This window comes from Staurois parvus, unplaced genomic scaffold, assembly GCF_062004578.1.
Source record: "Staurois parvus isolate SC_StPar_1 unplaced genomic scaffold, SC_StPar_1.0 ptg001912l, whole genome shotgun sequence".
NCBI lineage: Eukaryota > Metazoa > Chordata > Amphibia > Anura > Ranidae > Staurois > Staurois parvus.
The window spans coordinates 138,605-161,548 of NW_028319708.1; the positions used below are offsets into that span (position 1 = coordinate 138,605).

Here is a 22,944-nt window from a genome sequence, read left to right on the forward strand (position 1 = left end):
TGTCAGGTATGCATACAAGCACATGGGGGCCATACAAACTACTGAGGACCATTCTGAGTTGCTGCAATGAAATTTCAGCAAAATGGACTCGCCTGCTGCATCATTTTTGCACTTTTCCTACCACATTACCCAGTCCATATCAGTATAGATGTCCAGCATGATATTTTTCCCCATTGAGATCTGATGTGTTTTCAAAGCATTTATTTAATTTTATTTGAGGTGTGTGTTAAAAAAAAGTGTGTAAACTCTTTGAAAAACTCTCATATATTTATTTTTGTCTTGGAATACCGCACCATCCCACATGGAAGAAAAATATATTTTAAATATATTTTTAAAATATTCTTCCCACATATATTGACATATATTTGAAATACTACACTTTTGGCCATATTCTATATATATATATATATATATATATATATATATATATATATATGCTGTAAAAAATACTTTTTTATATGTTAAAAAAAATCTGAAGAATATATTTAAAAAAAAAAAATATTTTGTCATATATAAAAATAAAGTGTGTGTGTGTGTAAATATATATATTTTTTTAATATATTGAATATGGCCAAAATTGTAGTATTTCAAATATATGTCAATATATTTGGGAAGAATATTTTTAAAATATATTCAAAATATATTTTTCTTCCATGTGGGATACGCATAGGTTATGTGTAACGGTGTGTATTTTATTACTTTCTGCTAAAAATATTCCCCTCAGAATAGCCCGATTCCTTTCCCAGAAAAAGAGATATAATTTTCAAATATAAGAGCTGTGAAAGTGTGGAATAAACTTCCTTGAGAACTAGTACTAGCCACCTCAGTAGATTGCTTTAGAAAAAGATCTGGATTATTTCCTAAATGCACAAAATATAACTGGATGCTAATATTTATAGGTATTAGTACCAGGGGTTCCTCCTGGGGGATCAGGAAGGAATTTTCCCCCCACTGCAGCAAATTGGATCATGCTTTATTGGGGATGTTTTGCCTCCCTCTGGATCTACTGTGAATATAGGATTGTCTATATGGAGGTTTTCCACTCAATCACAACACTCCCACTATTTATCATGTTCTGTGAATAGGCAGGGAAGACCCAACTTCTCCATTTACGGAACATGCATTGGGGGATTATAGTGATACGAGTTCTGTGAATGGTGGAGGGAGTAGAAGGGGGCAGGCAAGTGGCACAACTTTTCCCAGTAGCAGTGGCTGCAGTTAATTCTCACAGCACCATTATGCAGCCATTGAGGACAATATCTAGCGGCTGTGAAGGGGACACAGAGGGGAGATTTTTAGCAGAAGCAGACACCTAAAGGTTTACACATTATGTATGGTGCTGTATACAAAACAAATATTTTTCAAATTTCTACTTTAATACCAAGATCAAAATTTCTGAAATTCTTTTCTTCTGTACCAGACAGTTAAAAAGATTGTGTGCGTTGTTTCTAAATGCTTAGTGCAGATTTTGCTGTCCTGGCAATGATTTAATTTATAGAATACAATAAGCCAGAGGAAGGAAGAAAGCCTTAGGAAGCCATTTACTCCAACAGGGAAAACAAAAAAAATCCTTCCCTAAGGCTTTGATCATGCCTATGCAGGTGCGATGCAGCAGGTTTTTGTGCGATTTTGTGTATCACATTTTGAGAAGCCCATTCATTTAAGCAACATAATAATTCTATGCCATTCAGTATAAGGTGAATTCAGAGGAAGGCAAATAAACCCTTAGAAAGCATGGTCCAATTTGCTCCAACGGGAAAAAAATCCTTCCCTATCCCCTAAGGCTTTGCTCAGGCCTATGCAGGTGCATTTTGTTTCTATGTGATTTTTTGCATTGCATTTAGGGCGAGGTGCTGCCGTACACGCAAAAAAAGCACAAAAGAAGTGCGTATCTCTTGAGAATTGTGCTGCATCATAACCATGCATTTTCGTGCGTTGCAGGAACAAATACAGTTTTGCATCATTCCTGCAACACACTGGTGTTAACAAAACAATAATGTAAGTTATACTAAAGCACTTACTATGAAAATGCCTTTCTGTATTCAGAGGTTAGCGTGGAGTTCCAGCTGCAAAAACTGTAGCTGCTGACTTTTAAAATACTGTCCCTCGGTCCAGCTGTGTCCTCACCATGGCTGGTTTCACCGGCCGTCTTCTCTTCCTGGTGCCGACATCTTTAGTGTGGGCAGCTGGGTGTGACAGCTTGCGGCTTCACAGATGGGTGCCCATTGCAAGTGCACTAGAAGCGCTGTGCTTTGTGAATGGCCCTGTAGTCTTCTGGGACCTGTCACCTGTCCCAGAAGACTCTGAGGAGGGAGGACAACTTCCACTTCTGATCGCCCAGGCAATCGCAGCGGAAGTGGGAGCGGGTACCTGTCACACTCGGGTACCCGCCCCCCCCCCCAGCAAAGGTGCCAATCCTTAATAGGGAGCGGGGGACAAAGCATTAAAGCGGAATGTCCCCTTTTGGGTGGAACTCCACTTTAAACCTCTTTTCCTCCAGATGCAAAGATGGTGCTTAGATGCTTCACTCTTTATTAAAAGAAAGTGTACCTGAAAGAGAAAAATAATAAATGCACATATTTTGTAGGAAAAAAAAAAAGTGCATTTATTATTTTTTTTCCACAGGAGTCTGCAAAGCATCGTAAAGGTGATCAGTGGATTGTGAGTGCAATGTCAGGCTCCTGCAGACATCTTCTAGCTTTCTGCCCATACTTCTCCATGGGCTTTCTGTTTAAAAGCTGGAACAGTATCAATGGACTACAAGGGCCCTGATCAGCACCCTCATAGTCCAGTGAGAATTACAAGTCTATCTGCCGCATTGGCACATGAGACTTCTAGTTTCTTCATTCCCGGATCATTGTGAATGAATGAAGTAGCTGTGTGGACAGAGCCCCACACAGCTGGGCCAATTTTAAAAGTGACAGTGACTGCAGGAGAAAGGAACCCCTGCCCTCTGTCATGGAGCAGGGGGGGGTCTTGGAAAATGTTACACCCTAAATACGAATGTAATATACTCCAAAGGTGAACTTAGCATTTCCCTATATTTTGGCAGGATGGCAGAGTTGTGTAAACACAAATAAAATCAGGCAGTCGGGAATTTTAATGCAGAACATTGCTTGCTTTAAAACGCTGTGTGTAACTATTTTCTTTTTTTTTTTAATTTGCAGGAAGATATGGCCAACTTGGCCATGGAGATATAAAGAGCTTGGATCATCCAACACGTGTGAATTTTTTTTCTCAAACAAAGTTATCTGTTGTAGATGTGAACTGTAGACATTGGAATACTTTTGTGTTGTGCCAGGATGCTAAATAAAAAGTCAAAGTCTTAGCTTGTCACAGTGAAGGATTATTTGGGTGCGGCTGGAAACCTCAAGACTAATCTTCACAATACACTGTGGTGCGATGTCATTCATTTTAAATGGCAATAAAAAAGCACTACATGTGTATTGTGGTTTGCTCCATTGGGAAAATTAGTGCAGGTGTATTTTTTTTTTTGGTCTGCTGCATAGGCAGCCCATTGAAAGCAGGCTGGTCTGAATAATGCTTTATTGTTTATCTATTGTAAGTAGTATTAATTCATGTAACAATAAAATGCCCATATTAACTCCTTCCCGCCCTGCCTAATAGTTATTAACTCCTTCCCGCCCTGCCTCATAGTTATTAACTACTTCCCACCCGGCCTGTAGTCAAATGACGGCCAGGCAAACCTCTCGTCTCTCTGGGAGGGCGTCATATGACATCGTCCCAGGGTTGTGCCAGCTATCAAATTTGAAATCGTTGCAGCTAATTCATTCCAAGAGATCTGTGAATGAATGAACGAAGTCCCACTACAGCAGACTTGTAGTTTCATAATAGAATTCAAGTGTATTGATCACTGCCCATGTAGTCCATTGACACTTCCTCCAGCTCTGTCTAACTAAAAGTCCATACAGAGGTATAGGCAGGGAGCTGGAGGAAGAGTCTGCAGCAGCTCAGCATTGCACCCACAATCCACTAATCTCAGGTGACATGCTTTGTAGGCTCCTGTAAAATAAATGCCCTCTTTTCTGTAGCAAAAAGATGTAATTGTCCATGTACCCAAGTAGAGCTGCATTTACATAGATTAGATACTGACCTGTAGGGTCTGTGCGATTTCAAGGGAGCACATGAAGGGAGAGCTCTTATGAAATACCACTAAGACGCCTCTGTTCTTTCTTCCATGGTCACCGGGAACACCTGGGCAGGGGCATATTCACCATAAGGCATTTGTCTAGAGCGGAATTTTTTTGGGGGGGTGGTGGTGGGAGGGAGTGGCGGAAGAAGAGACATGCGTGGCATAAGAACCGGGTGGGATCCATGAGAGGCTGTGGTCTGCTTGACTGTGTATGCAGAGCCCGACTCTTGTTCCTGGGGATGTCCAGAGCTTTGAAGGTGATTCTCTCGCCCGGGGGGGTGTTAGGGTAGCATTGGCCCAATAACGTGCTCGAGTAGTCAGACATAGTAATTAAAGGCACACTTACATTTCCAGGGAGTTCAAACCCTGTACATTATGGGACACTACGACAAATTTGGAGGTAGCCATCATGGTGGGTAAAGAAGCTAAAGGACACAATAGAGGTCCAGCCTGGCTCGAATATGGTAGACTCGGGTGTTGTGATGTCCAGGAAAATCAAGAAAGAGGGAAAAAAAAAAAAAGGAAGATTGGGAGGGAGAATACCAAAAGGGCAAATTAGGCTCAATCGCAGGGATGTCAAAGAAGAAATTGCCTAAGCAATAAACGGTGGTGATCATATGCACTGCCATAAGTGGTGGGTGCCAGGGCCAGCCGGGTGCACATTGCAGTATATAACCTTAAAACATGCTAGATAAAAGTATCAAAACTATTGCCTGACCTTGAGGATAAGAGGGAAGGGGAAAAAAGAAAGGGGAAAAAAAAAAAAAATGGGGAGGGGATGGGGGAAAGAAGCATGTGATATCAAAACACACTTATGCGCGGACTCGTGAGCAGATACCGATAGCACCAGTAGAGAGAAGTGGGAGGTCACTGTCCATCCAAGTGGGGGCAAAAGGCAAAATCGTTAATGGGGTCTAGCACCCATGATTTAGAGGAACCTAGTGTTTAAAGTCGTAGGTTGGTTGAGTAGTAAGGTCTTACGGCACCGCACCTATGGATTGGCGTAAATAGAAGATTGTAAACCATTAGGGAGTCCCCAAGGGTGGCAGCGAGTTCCCAGAGGTAAATAAAAACACAATAACATGTATATTGAGTAATGAGAACCCAAGACCATAGTCAAGAACATGCACAGAAATTAGTATGTTCAAATCTATGGGTGCGTCCTGGAGCACCCTAGTGGGAGGTGCAGGAGGTACAAAAATAGTTGACCAGCTCAAAAAAAATAAGAGGGCAGAAAAAAAAGATGGTAGGATGGTGGAGATTCTTCATTGGGGACTTCAGGTCTAGAAGTTGATCTAGTTTGCCTAGGTGCAGGACATAGTCTTCGAGGAAGAGGTTCCCAAAGAGGAGTAAGGCGAGATTTGGAAAAGAAGATTGAGAGGCCTGTGAGCCAGTAGAAGTTGGGAGCATGAGCTGCAGCTTGGTAAGGACTTCCTGAGCATCTTCCAGCATGGTGAAAACATAAGGATGGCCTTGAAAGGAGAAGGTTAGTTTGAATGGAAAGTTCCAGTGATATCTAATGCGGTGGTTTTGTAAAGGTTGGACAAAGGGTTTCAATTCCTTGTGTCTCAAGAGTGTTTGTAGAACCAGATCAGAAAATATTCGGTATTTGTGAGATTGAAAAGTCAGCTCCCTCTTAGACCAGGCTGCTTGCATGACAGCCTCCTTGGTTTTGTAAAAAGCAGCTTTGACTATGATGTTGCGGGGGGACCTTCAGGCTTTTTCAGGCCCAGGGCCTTGCGGATTCTGTCTGTCCAGTCTTTAAATTGGAGTTCCTGGAATTAAGTTCTCTGTGAATTCAGGGAGACCCCTGATCCTGAAATTACCTCTCCTGCTGCAGTTCTCAAATTCCTCAAATTTCTTGAGGGTGGAAGCAAGATCCAATTTGATAATGACAATATCTTGTTCGTGGTTATCAATCACCTGGATAGCATCCATTTTGTGTTCAAGATCATCAATACGGAATCCTGTCACTTATTTCGCTAGTGATCTTAGTAGTGAGTTGTTCCGGTGCAGTATTCAATTCCTGCTGAAGGAGAAGTTTAAACTTTTTAAGAAGAGCTGAATCTCAAACTGTTGCCGCGGTGCAATCAGCAATTTGCACTGCAGAAAGACTGTCATCGGAGGTGTCATCTAGTTGGGCTACAAGCTCTTGGGACAAGTTTGGATGTTCAGGTGAAGGTTGCGGAGAGGCCATTTTAAATGGAGGCCTTTTAGCAGGAGTAGCTGAGGTCTTAGAGGAGCTCACCGTTGATTTGGCTGGAGTAGTAGAGTTCTCCATGGTTCCAGGGGTACCAGGAGGAGCAGTAGTGGTCGTTAAGAATAACTGTGAGGAATGTCAAGGCCCGCAATACACTGCCAGAGGCAGCGAGATTATATGATATTAGGAGAAGCGCTGAATATTAGTCTAAAGCCGGAGTCCAGTAAAGCGGAGGCAGGGCCTTGGTTTAACTAGGTGGACAGGGCACTGTGGTTCCCCAGCGTACAGGGAGTTCCACCCTCCAGGGCTCACAGAAAGCAGACAGGGACCAAGGTTTAAGAGTAGACAGGAACAGGCTCAGGTTGTAACGGGAGAGCAGGGGGCCACAGGTGGAAGGATTAAGCAGGACACCGTCAGCCTGTGGAGTGGAGGTACTGCAATGGTGTAGGAGGCCTGAATCAGGGCAGTGGGCTGCAGCGGTATCCATGCCACTTTGGAGGTGTTAGCGGTTCCCTCCTTGGGGGTACAGTCCGCCCACCAGCTGCGGCGGTCTCTTACTAGGCCTGTGTGGCTGCAGGGGCCCAACAGACCAGGAGCTGGCATGGAGGAGCGGCACAGGAAGTGGAGGCCCGGTTTCACCACGACAGACTGGCAGCTGGTGGAGTCCAGCTGTGGGGTGGGCAAGAAGCAGAGGTAGGCTGAGCGGATGTGCAGATTTGCAATGTGGCTGCTGGCCTGGGGTACTCACTCAGACCACGAGGTGGTGGCTGCCATTTTCCCGTTCGTAGAGCGGTACCTCTGGTACAGGGGTCAGAGACCTGGTGATCCTCACCAGAGGCTCCAAGCAGGTCTGGGATTTCAGAAGAGTAAAGGATGGGGTGCAGGGTGTCACTGAAAGGTGTGTGGGTGAAGTACACCCGGGCGGTGAGGAGCCGATCTAATGTGCAACCATCTTCAGCGGTTGCTAAACAGCACCCCAGTAGACTTATCCAGATGTGGGTGGATAGCGGTGAACACACATCTCACATTGGACACCCAATCTGGTCTGCCTGTCAGATTCTCAGGGGGGACACAATCAGAAGCTCCATGTTAGTCAACTGGCAGAGCATTTCCATTTCTTTATCTAGCCGGGTCCCTTTCTGTCTGTCTTTTTGGGACCTAAACCTGACAGATCGGATGGAAATGGCCATAAGTCCACTTATATCCAGCCACCCATAAAACCAATATGTGACTGGAAAGCAGGTTTTAAATCCTGCAAAAAAAAACAACAAAAAAACAACATTGAACAGACAGATATCACAAAAGTGACATCCATGGAGTACTGTGATACCATGCTATCTGTATATAGAGTGCCGTCCTTTTACTGCAGCAGATCGCAAAGGCAGTGCATTTTGAACACGGTTCAGGAAACACAGAACACACCTTTCCCACACCAGGTTCTTGTGTGAACTGGCCTTTTAACTTTTTCAGGCGCTGACCAATCAGAATGGCATAGGGGGCTGGGTACTGCCTTGGGGGACATGTACCAAAAACATTGTTTGGCAGGTAGCAGCAATTTTAATGTTTTAAGGCAGAGCTTGACAAATCCCAGGCACCAGGTCGCCATGGTGACTAGAAATTGCATCCTGGCGCCTGGGCTTTTGTCAGCCCATTCACTGTCGGCACCAGGCATGTGATTCTGCATTTCTGGGTAGGGGGTGCATTCGCACACCCCAGATGTTAACCCCTTCCTACCCAGTGTCATTAGTACATTGACAGTGCATTTTATTAGCACTGATCACTGTGTTAATGTCACTGGTGATGTCCGTATCAGTTAGGTGTCAGAATGCCTGCCGTACCATCACAGTCCCGCTATAAGTAGCTGATACTAGTACTGGTATTTAAACAAAAAAATAAAAGTATATACACAAGGTATATCGTCATTTGCAGACACAATCATTTTCATGCAAATTAATTAATATACAAATGTTCTGATTTTTTTTTTTCTTTAACCAAAGACATGCAGCAGAATACCTTTTGGCCTAAATTTATGAATAAAATGTTATTAGGTATGTTCTCTAGAAAAAAAAAAAAAAAAGAAAATATTGTTTACAAAGTGTGTTTTTTTTTTTCTATTATAACGCAAAAATAAAAACCCCAGTTGTACAAATACAACCAAAAGAAAGCTCTATTTGTGTGAAAAAAATTATATAAAAATTTTATTTGTGCACAGTGATGCAAGACTGCACAGTTGTCAGTTAAAGGAGCACAGTGCCATATAGCAAAAAATGGCCTGGTCATGAAGGGGGTAAAATCTTCCTTGAGGTCAAGTGGTTAACATACTGAGCCGCAGTACAGAGCCAGGACCAGACGACCCTACAAATAGCTGTGAGGTAACAGATACATTTTTCAGAATGTACAGCTGTGGATCTCATTTACCATTTTCCCCTTCTTGTGAGTCTCACAAAGAAGCTTTGCCATTCAGATGGCAACCCAGCAAACCTAGAATTGATTGAATGTAAGAATACTATAAAACCTAGTGGCATGAAAACTGGTAAGAAATATAAAATGGCTAAGGGTTTCCTTTGTAGTTAATATGTGATTTGTAACTTCACATAATTTAAACAAACCAAAATTTTGTGCAGAAAAACAAAAGCTACAAAAAAAAAAACAAAGCAAAACTAAAAACGCAAAAAACACACAAGGCACAGACATTTTGAGTATATAGATTAATTTACTATACAAGAACTGTACAAAAACTAAAGCAATACATCAGGTGTATTTTCACAAAGTTGTTTTATCTTCACAAATGACGCTGTGGGTTGGGTCTTCACAGACATAAAGTACCTTTCTACATAAACAAGCAATAGAGTTGTTTTTTTGTAACCCATAGTGGTATTTGGATTAGTAGTTAGTAGAGTATTCTTTCTAATTGTTGGAGAACATTTTCTAACACATGTATATCAGATTTCAGAGTCTTGGGCTCTGTTACCAAAAACTAAGGGTGATCAACGAAAACAAAGCTGATGAAACAAACCTTATTGTTTCACAACAAAGGGTAAACCTAATATTCCATAGTGAAACATGTACTCCCATTTTAATATTGTATACTGTAGTGATTTCTACCTCTGATAAGGAGACTATGTCCCTCAATTCACAGGTACTCTCTAGTTTGATCATGTAAATAAAAGAACGACATTGTTCCCTCAGGATGATATCTGTGGATAGGTTTCCTTGGGAATCCACTATAGGGAGGGACGGGCGGACTGACCAATTAGGCACTAGGGCGCTGCCCGAGGGCCTGGGGTCAGTAGGGGGCCCCATGAGTTGCCCCTGGTACCTTTCATAGGCTTTAATGGGTGTGGTTTGAGTGTGGGCGAGGATACAGGGGCCCCATGATTTCCTATTGCCCAGGGATCCCATGAGTTGTCAGTCCACCCCTGGTGAGGAACATGTCCCCATTTCATAGGTAATGTAGTTTACTCATGTGAATAGAGGGATGTCATCATTCCTTCAGGAAGATATGTGGGCAGGTTCTGGGGAACCCACAGTACTAAAGAACCATGTCCCCATTTCAGATGCTCTCTAGTTTGGTTACAGGAGTCACATCATTCCTTTAGGATGAGGTCTGTGGGCAGGTCCTGAGCAACCCACTCTACCAAGGAACAATGTTCCCATTTCACAGGTACACTCTAGTTTTGATATGTAGATAAAAGGGGTGACATCATTCTTCCAGGAAGCCGTCTGTGGGCAGGTTCTGGGGAACCCACAGTACTAAAGAACCACATACCAGTTTCACAGGTACTCTCTAGTTTAGTTACATGGCTATAGGAGTGACATTGTTCCTTCAGAAAGAGGTCTCTGGACAGGTCCTGAGCAACCCCTTCTACCAAGGAATGATGTTACCATGTCACAGGTACCATGGAGTGTGATTGTGTAGTTACTAGAATGACATCATTCTTCCAAAAGGACATCTGGGGGCAGGTTCTGGGGAACCCACAATACTAAAGAACCACATACCAGTTTCACAGGTGCGCTCTAGTTTAGTTACATATCTATAGGAGTGACATTGTTCCTTCAGAAATTATGTCTGTGGACACGTCCTGTAGAGTTAGGACCACAGAATATCTGGGTGCCGTGACGTGGCTCTGTGGCTTACGTATGTATTTGCAAATGTGTGCCAACTAAACCCGTTTTTAAAACGCATGTTGTTAGGTTAATTTGGTTGTTGGCGAACTGGCTGGCAAATTGAACTGGCTTTCTTATCCCCCTTTTTGATAATCAATACCTATCCATGCTCCTTGCTAATAGAGCCATTTTTAGATTGGGGCTGCTGACCAATGTTTTTGGTTAGCTGGCTGGCAAGTTGACCTGGGTAGCCCTATTTATATTTCTCAAGGAATGATGTTACCATTTCACAGGTACCATCGAGTTTGATTGTGTAGTTACTAGAATGACATCATTCTTCAAGAACATCTGTGGGTAGGTTCTGGGGAGCCCACTGTACTTTTAAATGGAGTGTAGTTGTGCTGCTAACTCCCCTCAAAAAACAACAGCCTCCTACATCCATAAATATCTCATGGATACGTTTACAGTAAACCAGAAATATACATTTGTCTTGCTTTAATGTCCTTAAGAAGCTGTCAGCACTTTCAGTTCCCAGATTTTAATCCTAAATGTTTTTTTTTTTTTTTTTGAAGGCGAGAGTTCCTTCCGGAACAATCAACCATATTCTTCCTTCACTACTTGGCAAGGCTGGCCATAGATGGTTAAAATCTCTTGCTGAACCAGCCGAGATTCAAATCATGTGTGGGCACCAAGTTGATAGATCAACTTGGGTACAACCAGCCTGTCGGATTCACTTGCAATTATCACTAGCTGCTGCTATAGCCATTAGCAATAATCACTGTCTTCTCCCAGCGGGGACGGCTTCCCCAGCCTGAAGACGACAATGGCTCAGCAGGAGGGATGCCCCTGTCAACACTGTCTGTGGTCGCAGGAAATAAATTTGCACCGTCTAAGACCTGCGTTTTTAACCTGGAACAGGCATGTTCACATCAGCTGTTCCAACACTGGCTCCATGCTTAGTCTGTGAAATAAGGTTGACAGCTCCAGGGTTTGTACTTTCAAAAACAAGCCAGCAAGGGCAGTTCCTGTATTTTTATGCTCCCATGTAATAAGACATAGGGGAACACTTATTTCTCTGAACGAAGTGAATAAAAGGAAAGGTAACTTCATTAGTGTTGCATATGTTTGTGGTCAAGTTACCCAACAGTATACCTTAAAAAATTAAAAAAAAAGATAAAAAATTAACAGTGAAGGTTAAAAGAGCGCTTACAAGTAAAACTTATGCCTAAGAACCCTTTCAACACCAACTACATCACAGCCATCACTGGAAAATAAAACCATTTGTGGAAATAGCTGTAGTGACATTTACATGTGCAAAAGGTGTTCATGATTAATTCTAAACTAAGAACCGTATATATACAAATAAAATATTAAACCTTGCAGTGAGAACTGGAGCCTCCATATCCAAGTATTATAGCACTCTTAATATACAGTACAGCTGGAATAAATGCATACTACCATTTGGCAGCCTTCAAGAAAAGTGTATAATGAATAGTTTATCTTGAGGCCAAGGTTTATGAAGAAGCTAAGAGATGAAAGTACAGTGCAAAATTAGCATGGGCTTCGGTGCGCATTTTCCGTATGCTTAGAGTCCTCGAAGGCACCTTCTTCGGTAAAGAACCCCAAACTATATACACTGCAGCCACAGCAAGTGGCAGGCGACGCAAAATGTACATCTGTATTCATGTCAGTCTGGACACTAAATATTGGATATTGTAGAGTTCAAGATTCTGGGGTTGGTGTCAGCTCTTGTAGCTTTTGAAAGTTCTCGCTGTAAAAGAAAAAAGGAAAATTCTTCAACCAGAGAAAAACACAAAAAGAAGAAAACTGAAAAAGAAACATGCAAATTAACATCTTTGAAAAGTTAAAGAATTTTAAACAACAAACTGTGCCAGACTTGAGTCTAAAATCAGAGTGCCATTAACTTTGCACTTCTAAGTTGCAGTATGGTCATTCATGTGACAGAATTGTATTACCGGACAATTATGCTCAGTTCAACTATTTGTATGCTTTTCAAAAATGTTCAATGCAATAAGTGTTAAAAAAATATAGTATGTAATAAAAGAGTGATAAGAGAGAAGCGAGTTTGGTCAGTTGCTGTATAGGAAGCAGAGAACCCAAAGCGAAGCTCCCTTTAGGAACATTTCCACAAAGACAATGGCTATACATTGAGGGAGTGTGAACAGTAATGGTCAGCGTCAGCAACAGAGGCAAAGCTTATTAGATACATTGAACAGCTGAGGGCTGCTAACGATGCAGCACTGGAGGCGGTTGGTTAGTAAACACACGACGGGATCTAAAAGGTAAACAAATAGAAGCTTCAAATAACCACTGTACAGATAGCGGTTCACCACTGTGATGTAGTTACAGAATTCTCGTTTAAAGGGTAACTCCACTTCCTAGGGAAAAATGGCAAATACAAAATATAGCAAACACAATTGCTGCACGTCATATTCTGTACAATGCAATATGGCAACCTGGAGGCCTTCTGTACACAGATGGTGTACAGATCTTCCCCAGAAATGCAATTTCCTGCTTGTGTGATTGACTCACTGATTTTCCCAGAAGTCTTCACTAAGATACAAGTCACATTTTAGGCATACTCTACAAAAAAAAAACAAAAAAAACTGGGTCCCCTGCAGGTCTAAGCCATAATGTGCTAGTATGCACCACATATGAGCACATTATAACACGCTTACCTGCACACGGGGCCCTCCAGTGAAGCGCTGTCACGGCTCCCCGATGCTTCCACCTTCTCCCAGTCTTCCTTACAGGTTTGCGGGCTCTGGCCATCTGAATGGCCGGGGCCGAGATAACATCACTCACTTGCATGTGCGCGGGAGCTCTGGCTGTGGCACAACACTCCGCATTCAACCACATACAGTGTGCCCTGCATGCAGAGCATCATTGTGCATGTGTGGGTGACATCATCTGCTGTTGCCAATGTGAACATCTCCCAAACAGTGCATATTTAGGAGATTTTCATTGTATATACAGGTAAGCCTGATAGTAAACTTACCTGTAGGTACAAGTTAAACTAGGGGCTTTGCTACAACTTTAATCACCTCTAAAGGGATGCAGACTCTGCAACTTTCCTCATTAGAACAGAATGTGCATCAGCTGATCAATAATTAAAAAGTCACTCTGTTTACCAAAAAAGTTACCTTCTAGGCATGCCTTGAATGATAACAGAGTCACTAGTGTGCTTATGTCAGCGTTTAACCAAACTGTCATCATACCTGATGAAGAGGTCTTGCGAGACTCTGAAACGTTGCCTTGCTGTAACTATGTGATCGGTCATTAAAACTTTTGGACCCATATTGGTGATCCTTTGTGTGCTGGTAACTTTTTCCCTTGCTAATTAAATGTAAGTGAAGCTTTGATTCCTAGACCACACTTTAGAAGTGTCAATTATTTGACAATAACAATGTTTGTTTGCAGGACAGCGGGTCTGAGAACTAACACCACACAAAGCTGTGTATTCCTAGTTCTATGCAGTAGAATTAAAGTGATACCCAATGTTCCTTTTTTTTTTTTTTCTATAATGCCAAATATGTTATACTTACAGTTCCTCCTCTTCTCGGGTCCCCTGCTGGCACTCCTGGTCCCTCCCTCCTTGAGCTCCCCCAGGACAACCTTCTTGCTCTGGGGCACTTGTGTGTGCTTGCTTCTGAGCTGCCTCTGTGTGTCTGAGACACAAAGAGCACAGCTCATCCCTGTCCCCTCCTCTTTGGCTGTGACTGATAGCAGGGGGAGCCAATGGCTTCCACTGCTGTGTCTTAGCCAATGAGAAAAGAGAGACCCAGGGGAGCAACTTCTGTAAACATCACTGCATTGAGATCGGGCAAGCATTGGGGTGGCTGAGGGAGATCTGCACACAGAGGGTTTTTTTACCTTCATGCATAGAACTCCAGTGAAAACAAAACAAAGCATAGCTTATAATCCTTACTAGGTTTTTATTTTGCTATCTCTCCTGCTAGGGTGATGTATTTAAATCTTCCATAAATTACACTTTGTTTTGTTACACATAAGAGATTCTTCCTAGACTATGAATTATGATAAAATCATGTAGAAGATCTGATGTTAGATGTAATTGGGCACATATAAAGGTTAGATCACAAAAACGTACCATAGAGTTAGCTTAAGGTTTACCCTAAATATTAGTAACAAGCTGCAAGAGAAAAAACGGATTTATAGATAAATATTTGCATGGTAAGTAGTTATTAGAATGGCACTGGACATATTTGTTATGAAAGAGAGAAAATGAACAGACAACGCAAGCCGGTTGTTAAAAAAGCAACACACAGTCAGGTTCCAGTATCCTATACAAATCTGTCATTACAGGTTCCAGCAGTGATATTATTAGGGTGGATGCTATGGGATAGAAAGTGGCAGTCATGTGAATGGGCTTTCCTTGAACACATGGGTGATATACTGGTGTGAGATTTTGTTATTCCTGCTGTCCTATTCACTGGCTTTTTATATTTCAAAAGAAGAAATCTAATATCCCACTGTCCCAATTCTTTTCGTAGTGTTGCACTAACCCCAGGAAACCATGTAGAATGTGTCAAGCTTGGAAAAAGAGAAGAGATCACCTAAGATGAATCCCATAGGCATGCAGAAAACATCTGTGTACTGGATACAGACCTGGAGGATATGGCTGTAGAATCAATGTGTGTGGAATCCCTCTATAAATACAGAATATCAGTGAAAACATTTAGATCAAATTCGCCAATATGAATTTGAGTAAACCAAAATGTGTATTCTGTGTGATCTGGAATTTTAATAACAAAACCCTAAACTGCCTTTAGCCTCTTAACTTGGAACATACAGGGGAGTAGACTGTATACCACCATAATCCCTCTTTCAGAAAAGGGATGAAGGTAACACAAACTGGACATGCTCAGTACAGAAGCAAACCTGAAGAAAGTAGCTGAACTCCCATAAACTTTTCCAGTCACCATTAAGGATTTCTATAGAAACTATTGTGCCACACAACAGAAATATGCTTACCTTGCATTGCTGCTGCTTATACAGGCCATAGACGGGTCGAACATCGGCCGATTTTTCAAACGATAAACGAAAAATCAGTCGTTCGTTAAGCCGAGGTTACCACCACCGATTAAAAAAATCGGCTGACTAAATCATAAAGTTCACCCCATATAACAACCAAACTTCTGTCCCTTGCAGGTCATGCACAGATTTTTTATCTTTAAAACGATTGGCCGATTTGGCCATCATTGCCGCAAAAATCGTCCGTTTTCCGTGAATTTTCCAACATGCCCGATAATCTACAATTCCAAAATACCCGAAAACCGGCCGACCAATTAACCCACTAACAGTGCGAAAATCGGCCGATTTTTCGTTCAGCCGAAAAATCGGACGATTTTCGAACCGTCTATGGCCGGCATTAGTGTCTCCCTGGCCATTGCAGATAATCCACACTTTGGGTGTGCAAACTACCTGCTCTCTTACTGCACCTTGTGGTTCTCTTGCCAGCTCCTGTAGTGACAAATGAGCCAGCGGGAGGAACTTTAGCATGTGGCAGGGTAGCAGGTATTTGACCCACATGACCAGTGTCATACCTGTAGTGGCTTGGGAGAAGCAGGGCTGAGGATTTTGAACATGTTGGCAGTATTGTAACAAAGGCTAACCGATCCAAGGGAAAAAAAACAAACAAAAACTGGGGACACGTGCAGCTCGAAGAGCTGCCTGATAGACCCAACGCCTGAAGCTGGCATCAGATGAGGCCAAAACATCGACCTGGTAGAACTTCTAAAACTGAAGACCAGGCCTTGCACATGGGAAAGGTTGCATGATGTCACAAGAACAAGCAGCACTCAGATATGGTAGAGCCGTGAATGAAAAGGGTGGAACCAGATCCTTAAGACCAAAAGTTTAAAATGATGGTCAGACTAGGCCACCTAGAGATGTGAAATGAGAAGCCAGTGTACCCTTATAGGGACCATCCGGGATAAAGGAAATCTGAAGTAGTGGATGAGGGATAAACTCACAGCCATTTTAGTTCTGCATGTATTTAGGAATGACTGTAAGTTCGTAAGCAAAATCAAAAAGGGACTTCAAGAAAAGTAAGTTGAAATCAAAAACAACTTCCATGGCTTCCACAATCACGATCAGACCTGCATGGGGAGTTCTGGGGAGCAGTCAGCTGTAAAGACCCAATTCACAAAGTGGTTCTGATTAGGAAACTCAAGAGAACCAGAGAAAGGGTCATTTAAATCAAACAATCATATTATGTATGGGTATCAGAAGAAAACAAGTATGCTGATAGAATTAAATTGGAAAAGTCAGTGCACACTATAAAAATATAATAATCTAGCAACATTTCGTACATACTAATCAGTGATATTAATTGCAAATCAGCCTCCATATACCTTATGTTCACATTTTGATCAACAGATATATGATTACACTAGGCCAGGGGTAGGCAACCTGTGGCTCTCCAGCTGTTGCAGGACTACAAGTTCCATCATGCCTCTGCAAGTCATAGCTGTAACCGTCAGTTTTGTAATGTTGCAATGCCTCATGGGAAATGCAGTTCCACAACAGCTAGAGAGCCGCAGGTTGCCTACCCCTGCACTAGGCGAATTCATCAAACCAAATCTGTGGTATGGGGCATAAAAATAAAAAGGTAGCTTCGCCTCTTCCACGGACATTGCAAATCCTAGGAGGTCTTTAGTTCCGTGGTGACCTGGGACAGAAGGGTAGGAAAGGGTCTGGCAGACAGTGATGCCAAGCAAAAAGGCACATCAGCAGCAAAAGATCAGGGAAGCAGGAATCCTCAGCTAGTCCTGGAACTAAACCATGGGTAGATGTGAGGGCTACTAGCAGGCAGAGCAGTAACGGAGCGTGCTAACCAGGAGAACTACTGGACATGACAAACATTAAAAGCCCAATGCAAAGAGTGTCAGCTGAGGGGAGCAGCTTCTCTTGCCTCAAATCTTGGGTAAGAAAACGTATGGCAGACTTCAGGAAGGTGGGAAACCTATGCAGAGAGAGCTAGGGATCAAAGATGGGAAACTGGCCCTTAGATGCATTACCAATGGCACTAGCAGAAACTGGCAGCAGAACCAGAAGCACTGCTAAATGTGCAGTAAAACCTACCACTTTGATGGAAAAATCAGGTCAAGTGTTCAGGTGTAGATCTAGAGCTTGACCAACAACTGGAAGACCACAGAAGTAGAGCTGGTGCAGTTGTTGGGAATGGAACTGGCACAAGGAGAAAGTCAGAAGAAGGTAGTAGTAAGGTACTAGAAGGAGGCACTCTTTGCAAATCTTCAGATCTGGGATTCTGATGTGATGATGAGCACAGGAGCCATGGAAGCAAATACCATCCGCAGAGCGTGCAGGAATGTCATTTTCACAAGATACATTTTATTCTGACTTCAAGATCATGGAAGAATAAATATTTAGCCTTCCTTCTTCTGACTGCCAAATGATGGAACAACAAAATAATGTAGACCAGTAGACCTAGAGAGGTCACATAAGGCTGATCTTCCAGTTCTTGGAGGTGAAGCATTTTATTTTTATTTTTTTTCGCCTGACCTCCTAGACTAGAGGGAGGATTTATGACATCATCCTGCACTGGCCAGACAAGATGGCCCAAGACCAGCAATCAGAAAAAGTCACAGAAAGATGCTGGCGAGGGACATTAAAAACTGTTGAAGTTGAAGTACTGAGACTTTAGTTTACACATAAAGACCCAAGAAGGTTAATTCTTCAGGGATAAACATTGTAGAGCACATTTGCAGATACAGTACAGCCCATGCATCCTAGTGCCAAGACTGAAGGGGATGGCAGACATTACATATTGCTGGGTGTTAAGTTAAAAACCTGCAAAATCAAAGAGGCAGGCCTTCTTAATTATAACGCAAGTTATGACCAAATGTCTAAAGTAACATTGAAATACAAGTGTTCAAATTGATCCCTATGTCTCTGTGTAGATCCCTTGGATCCTAGGCCCAGGTTGTATAGAAGTTCTCAGTTTCTCACCGAGTTCAGAATAAGGCTGGCCATGAATGAGTCATTTTCTTTCACTTAAAGGAAAGAAAATGGCTTGATTTCTCCATATACACACTATGTGAATGGGGGAATCTCTCTTGCGTGTGCTTACAATTAGTGTTTTGCCACATCCTGGTTTCTTGAGGCACTGGTGACATAGCTTTGGCCTCTCATCTGCATCCTGGAAAGTGCCTTTCAGGGAGATCTCAGTTAAAAACCTCAAAATTTCACAAGATCGCTGTGGAAAGAGGTGTTTTTTCCCCAACTCAATAGTGCTGTATCACATGTTCCAGGAGGCAGACCCAGAGTTTCAGGGAGTAAAGGGAGATGGATTCATCTTCCCTTAGTAAAAATGGCCACTGAGAAAAATAGGGAGGAAAAAGAAAAATAAGGTATGCAAAGAATAAAAAGCCTAAGTACATATCTGCCTGTAGATTGACATCTCTAAATATTTATAAAGGTGCCTTTGTTGTAATTTTTAAGATAAGGGAGAAATTCCTCTTTAGAATGGTTGAATCACAAAGCCTCTTAACTGCCCACTGGGGCACTGGCCTTAAAAAAAAAAAAAAAAAAAAATACTGGGGACAAGGCTTTGTAAGCAGGTGGGGTTTAAACTATGAAAAAAAAGGGGAGCATAGGATCCAAGGTGCTCCACTTGTTTGTAGCGGTTACATTAGGGATTTCCTAACCCAGGTCTGGTTCACTTTAGATTAGTTTGGTCATCTATGCAGTCCACAGAAGGTGTGCAATTACAGGGCTGGGTACATGAATTGTATTGGATAAAAAGGTTTTAATAGTGTGAACAATATATCTGCTATTTATTCAAAGTTCCTAACGTTTCCCTTCAAAGCAAATGAGCAATCATCACAAACTCCTTAGATACAAACTCTCCGGTTTCACGGTATATCCCCCTCTTACTGACTGTGTGCTCGGGTTTGTGGTTTTCTAAGAAAATGTGAATTACCGCAAACTCAGAATAGGTGCTGGCAACAGAGTTAACGCTGTGGTTACGCTGGGCAGGAATTGTGAGGTGGCACCCACCGCTTAGAGCGGTTCCATTTAAAGTGGACATGTTTTCCTTGTTCTTCTCGAACTTCCTTGGCTGTGGCGTTTTGAACACTCTGGTTGGGGTTCGGGTAGGTAGTCCAGGCTGAGGAATCAAAAATATTTGTATGGAATCAGAAAACACAAAAATTTTACTTTTTGTAAACAGAAATGCAACAGTGAATCTTATAGAAGAATGGCAGCATTTAAGACTAAGCATTAGTTAGGGCATACTGTTTCCTCTACCCAACCTCTCGTTCCGCTTCCTCCACCCAACCTCTCGTTCCGCTTCCTCCACCCAACCTCTCGTTCCGCTTCCTCCACCCAACCTCTCGTTCCGCTTCCTCCACCCAACTTCTCGTTCCGCTTCCTCCACCCAACCTCTCGTTCCGCTTCCTCCACCCAACCTCTCGTTCCGCTTCCTCCACCCAACCTCTCGTTCCGCTTCCTCCACCCAACCTCTCGTTCCGCTTCCTCCACCCAACCTCTCGTTCCGCTTCCTCTACCCAACCTCTCGTTCCGCTTCCTCTACCCAATCTCTCGTTCGGTTTCCTCTACCCAATCTCTCGTTCGGTTTCCTCTACCCATGCTCTAATGTAATTTTAACTTCGTGATGTGAAGCATGGTGCAATTCCTGCTGTATCTTTACTGCTGTCTGTGGCCCAATCACACATTATTCTAAATCAGCTGAATACATTACAAGTGCATAAAAAAAACAAAAAAGGTGGGTATAGTCTAACAGTCACTTTCTTTAGAAAGCAGCTACAGTCTAAAACAAAAAAAAAGAACCCTGTAACCTGCCAGCAGCTGCAGAGGATGACTCTTGCGCTCTGTGTAAATGGTCTCTCTGTAGAGATCCAAAACACCCCCTACTGCATCAGACCTATAACTCTTCAAAACACTTCTCATCCATGTTAGTTGGAGAGCTCTAGCTCTGACAGTAGGGGGGGGGGGTCAAGTCTCTGCAGAGAGACTACAAAGAGGAAGAGTTATTTTTCTATAGCATACTGGTAGGGGACAGTTTTAATTTTTTTTTTTTTTTTTAACTGTGGCTGCTTTGTAAAGGGAATGAGCTGTAACACCTTTTGTTTTGAAGCTCCTGTATATTTAGTTGATCTAAATTGGGATTTAAATACTGGCAGCATGTTCTATAGCCCAAAAAGGTAAGTCTCACAACTACCGTTCAATAGACCAATGCCAGAATCCCATTGGCCAGTAGAAGCATGCACACCTGATTGCTAAAGCTGGGAATTGCAGGCCATGCCCAAATTGGATAGCCTCCTGTATAGTTTGTAGATGCAATGCACTGACTACCCATCCGCACAGTAACAATTAGAAGATCATCAACAGGTCACTGAACTGGCAGGATTGTTTGTTTGGACACAATGATGTGCCCAAAAGGTTTTAAATTGTCCTTAACAGAGGCATAATAGGTAGCATGTCTTGATACTGCATAACTAGACTTTTAACTTGCAACAGATTAATATGTAATCAAACTTTAGCAAAACCAAACTAAAACCAAAGTCCATGTTTTATTATTCCCCCACTGCCCCAATATGTAACCTCCTGATAAAACTTTGCTGTATTCGATCACCAATTCAAGATCAGACCCAGGCATTAGAACGGAGCTACAGCTGGGAAGGGGTCACTAAAGCACTTACAATCATTAATAGTTGTATCTAAAACACACTTCCCGCCTGCTGACAATCACCATATAAACCTCTAACATCCACAATCTAAGCCAGGAAAACTTGCAAGTAGGTATGTGAAAACCTTTCAGAAAACTATGTTCGGATGGTGAGAGAGGTAAAGATTTACAAAAATGTATTATAACAATAAGCATTATATATATTATAAATAAAAGCTGTTGATGTGAAATCAGATAATTACAAAAAAACACAGGTAAATATAAGATTTTACAGTATACATAGTTTTATAATCAAGAATAGGTTTTCACGTTGCCTTTAACTGACCTTTCCACCGCTAGGAGGTGGACGTGACACAGGAGAATGGCATAGTGTCCCACTGAATGCAGAACGCAGGGTGCTATTGGTGGTATTGGAAACATACGTGCCATTAAGCTGAAGGAAAAGCAAGCAACAAAAGTTAGTATTAGGAACAGGAAGAGAAACAAAAAGCACATGCATGACCTAGTTACTTTCATGCTGGGGCAGACTGAAGTAGTATTTATAAGACGAAAATCCCAGATGAGCCACAAAAATAAATAAAATGGGATTTTGTAAAAAGCAGTGCATCACATTAAAAGGAAAAAAAAGAAAAAAGCAGATTTTGGATAAAAGGCATGCATGGAGTTACTGTAAAATATATCATGCAGGTTACACATCTATCTTCTGAATAAAACATGACAGAAATGCACTAGGAACGTCATTATAGTACTGGGAGCGATACTAGTTTTGCAGTTATTTAGGCTTCATGCAATTCAAGAAGCAATAACTTACAACCCTCAATTACAACAGGGTTCAATTTAGGAACCACAAAAAAAAATTCTGTGGTGCAGTAAAACAGAAAATTTTGAACTGAAATGAACAAACAGATAAACCCTTAAAAAAAAAAAAAAAAAAAAGAAGAAAGATCGATCATGCTCTAAATATCTGAACCTCCTTATAAAATCAGCATCAACAGAATTTATTTCTTTAAGCCAAATGCAAGAATTGTCTGTGCTTGTTAGAAGCCTTAAATGATGCCTATACTGAGAGGATTATGTAGGCTGCCACTGAAAACACAAGCGGTCTGGCTTTCTCTAAATTAAAGCAGTAGTAATTTAAAAGGAAAAAAAAAAAAAAAAAAGCACAAGAAACATTGGGCCCTGCAGGATAATGTCATAGTGTGTTAGCATGAAGTACTAGCACCTTGTGACAGACTTGCCTTAAAACTAAGCCCTCCAGCAGCACGCTGTCGCCATTAACGGGGCTGCTAACTTCTCCCAGACTTCCTTCTAGATTTGCAGCTCCGGCCGTTTGAATGGCTGAGCTGCTATGACATCACTCCTGCTCATGCGCCCGGCAGCCACGGCTGCAGCACAGAGCTCTGAATGGATAGCATCGTCCATCCAGAGCGCAGTACACATGCGCCAGTGACATTGCCTACTGCTACTAAAGTAAATATCTCGTAAATAGTAAATGTTTATGATACATTTACTGTTCCCACAAGTAAGCTGTGTAGGTATAAATAAAAAGGCACTACAGCACAAGGAAGCAGATCAATAATGTGAGAACTGCAAATCTACCAAATTGTTCCAGAAGAGTATTAAAGCCATCGGATCAGCATGACAATAATGAACTGGTATTTTCAGAAATATTTTAGTAGTTCTTCTTTGTGAGACGCTGCCCTAGTGTAATCTGTTGAAAGGTTTGTCTTCCGTGTTCAGCTACATTCAGTTTAAAAAGTGCCAGGTAGG

At 42.1% G+C, this 22,944-nt stretch overlaps 2 protein-coding genes across 11 annotated transcripts in view; one reads left to right on the top strand and one right to left on the bottom strand.

Annotated features, from left to right (window-relative positions):
• The window catches only part of RCCD1 (RCC1 domain containing 1), a 32,049-nt gene extending 16,784 nt beyond the window's left edge, over positions 1-15,265 (top strand). The window contains exons 8-9 of one of the 3 annotated variants that reach the window (XM_089664407.1): positions 1,942-1,998; positions 3,168-3,328. In XM_089664407.1, the coding sequence (XP_089520533.1) occupies positions 1,942-1,997 (56 nt within the window). In that variant the 3' untranslated portion in view covers position 1,998; positions 3,168-3,328. Of the gene's footprint in view, positions 1-1,941; positions 1,999-3,167; positions 3,329-14,992 lie in introns of those variants that run through there. The other 2 variants (XM_089664408.1, XM_089664406.1) reach the window with 2 other exon arrangements.
• PRC1 (protein regulator of cytokinesis 1) overlaps positions 9,047-22,944 on the bottom strand; it is a 53,316-nt gene continuing 39,418 nt past the window's right edge. The window contains exons 12-15 of one of the 8 annotated variants that reach the window (XM_089664404.1): positions 21,500-21,607; positions 19,524-19,632; positions 15,108-15,148; positions 9,047-12,231 (exon numbers count right to left, since the gene is read on the bottom strand). In XM_089664404.1, coding sequence (XP_089520530.1) covers positions 15,129-15,148; positions 19,524-19,632; positions 21,500-21,607 — 237 coding nt within the window. In that variant the 3' untranslated portion in view covers positions 9,047-12,231; positions 15,108-15,128. Of the gene's footprint in view, positions 12,232-14,660; positions 15,149-19,446; positions 19,633-21,499; positions 21,608-22,944 lie in introns of those variants that run through there. The other 7 variants (XM_089664398.1, XM_089664403.1, XM_089664400.1 and 4 more) reach the window with 7 other exon arrangements.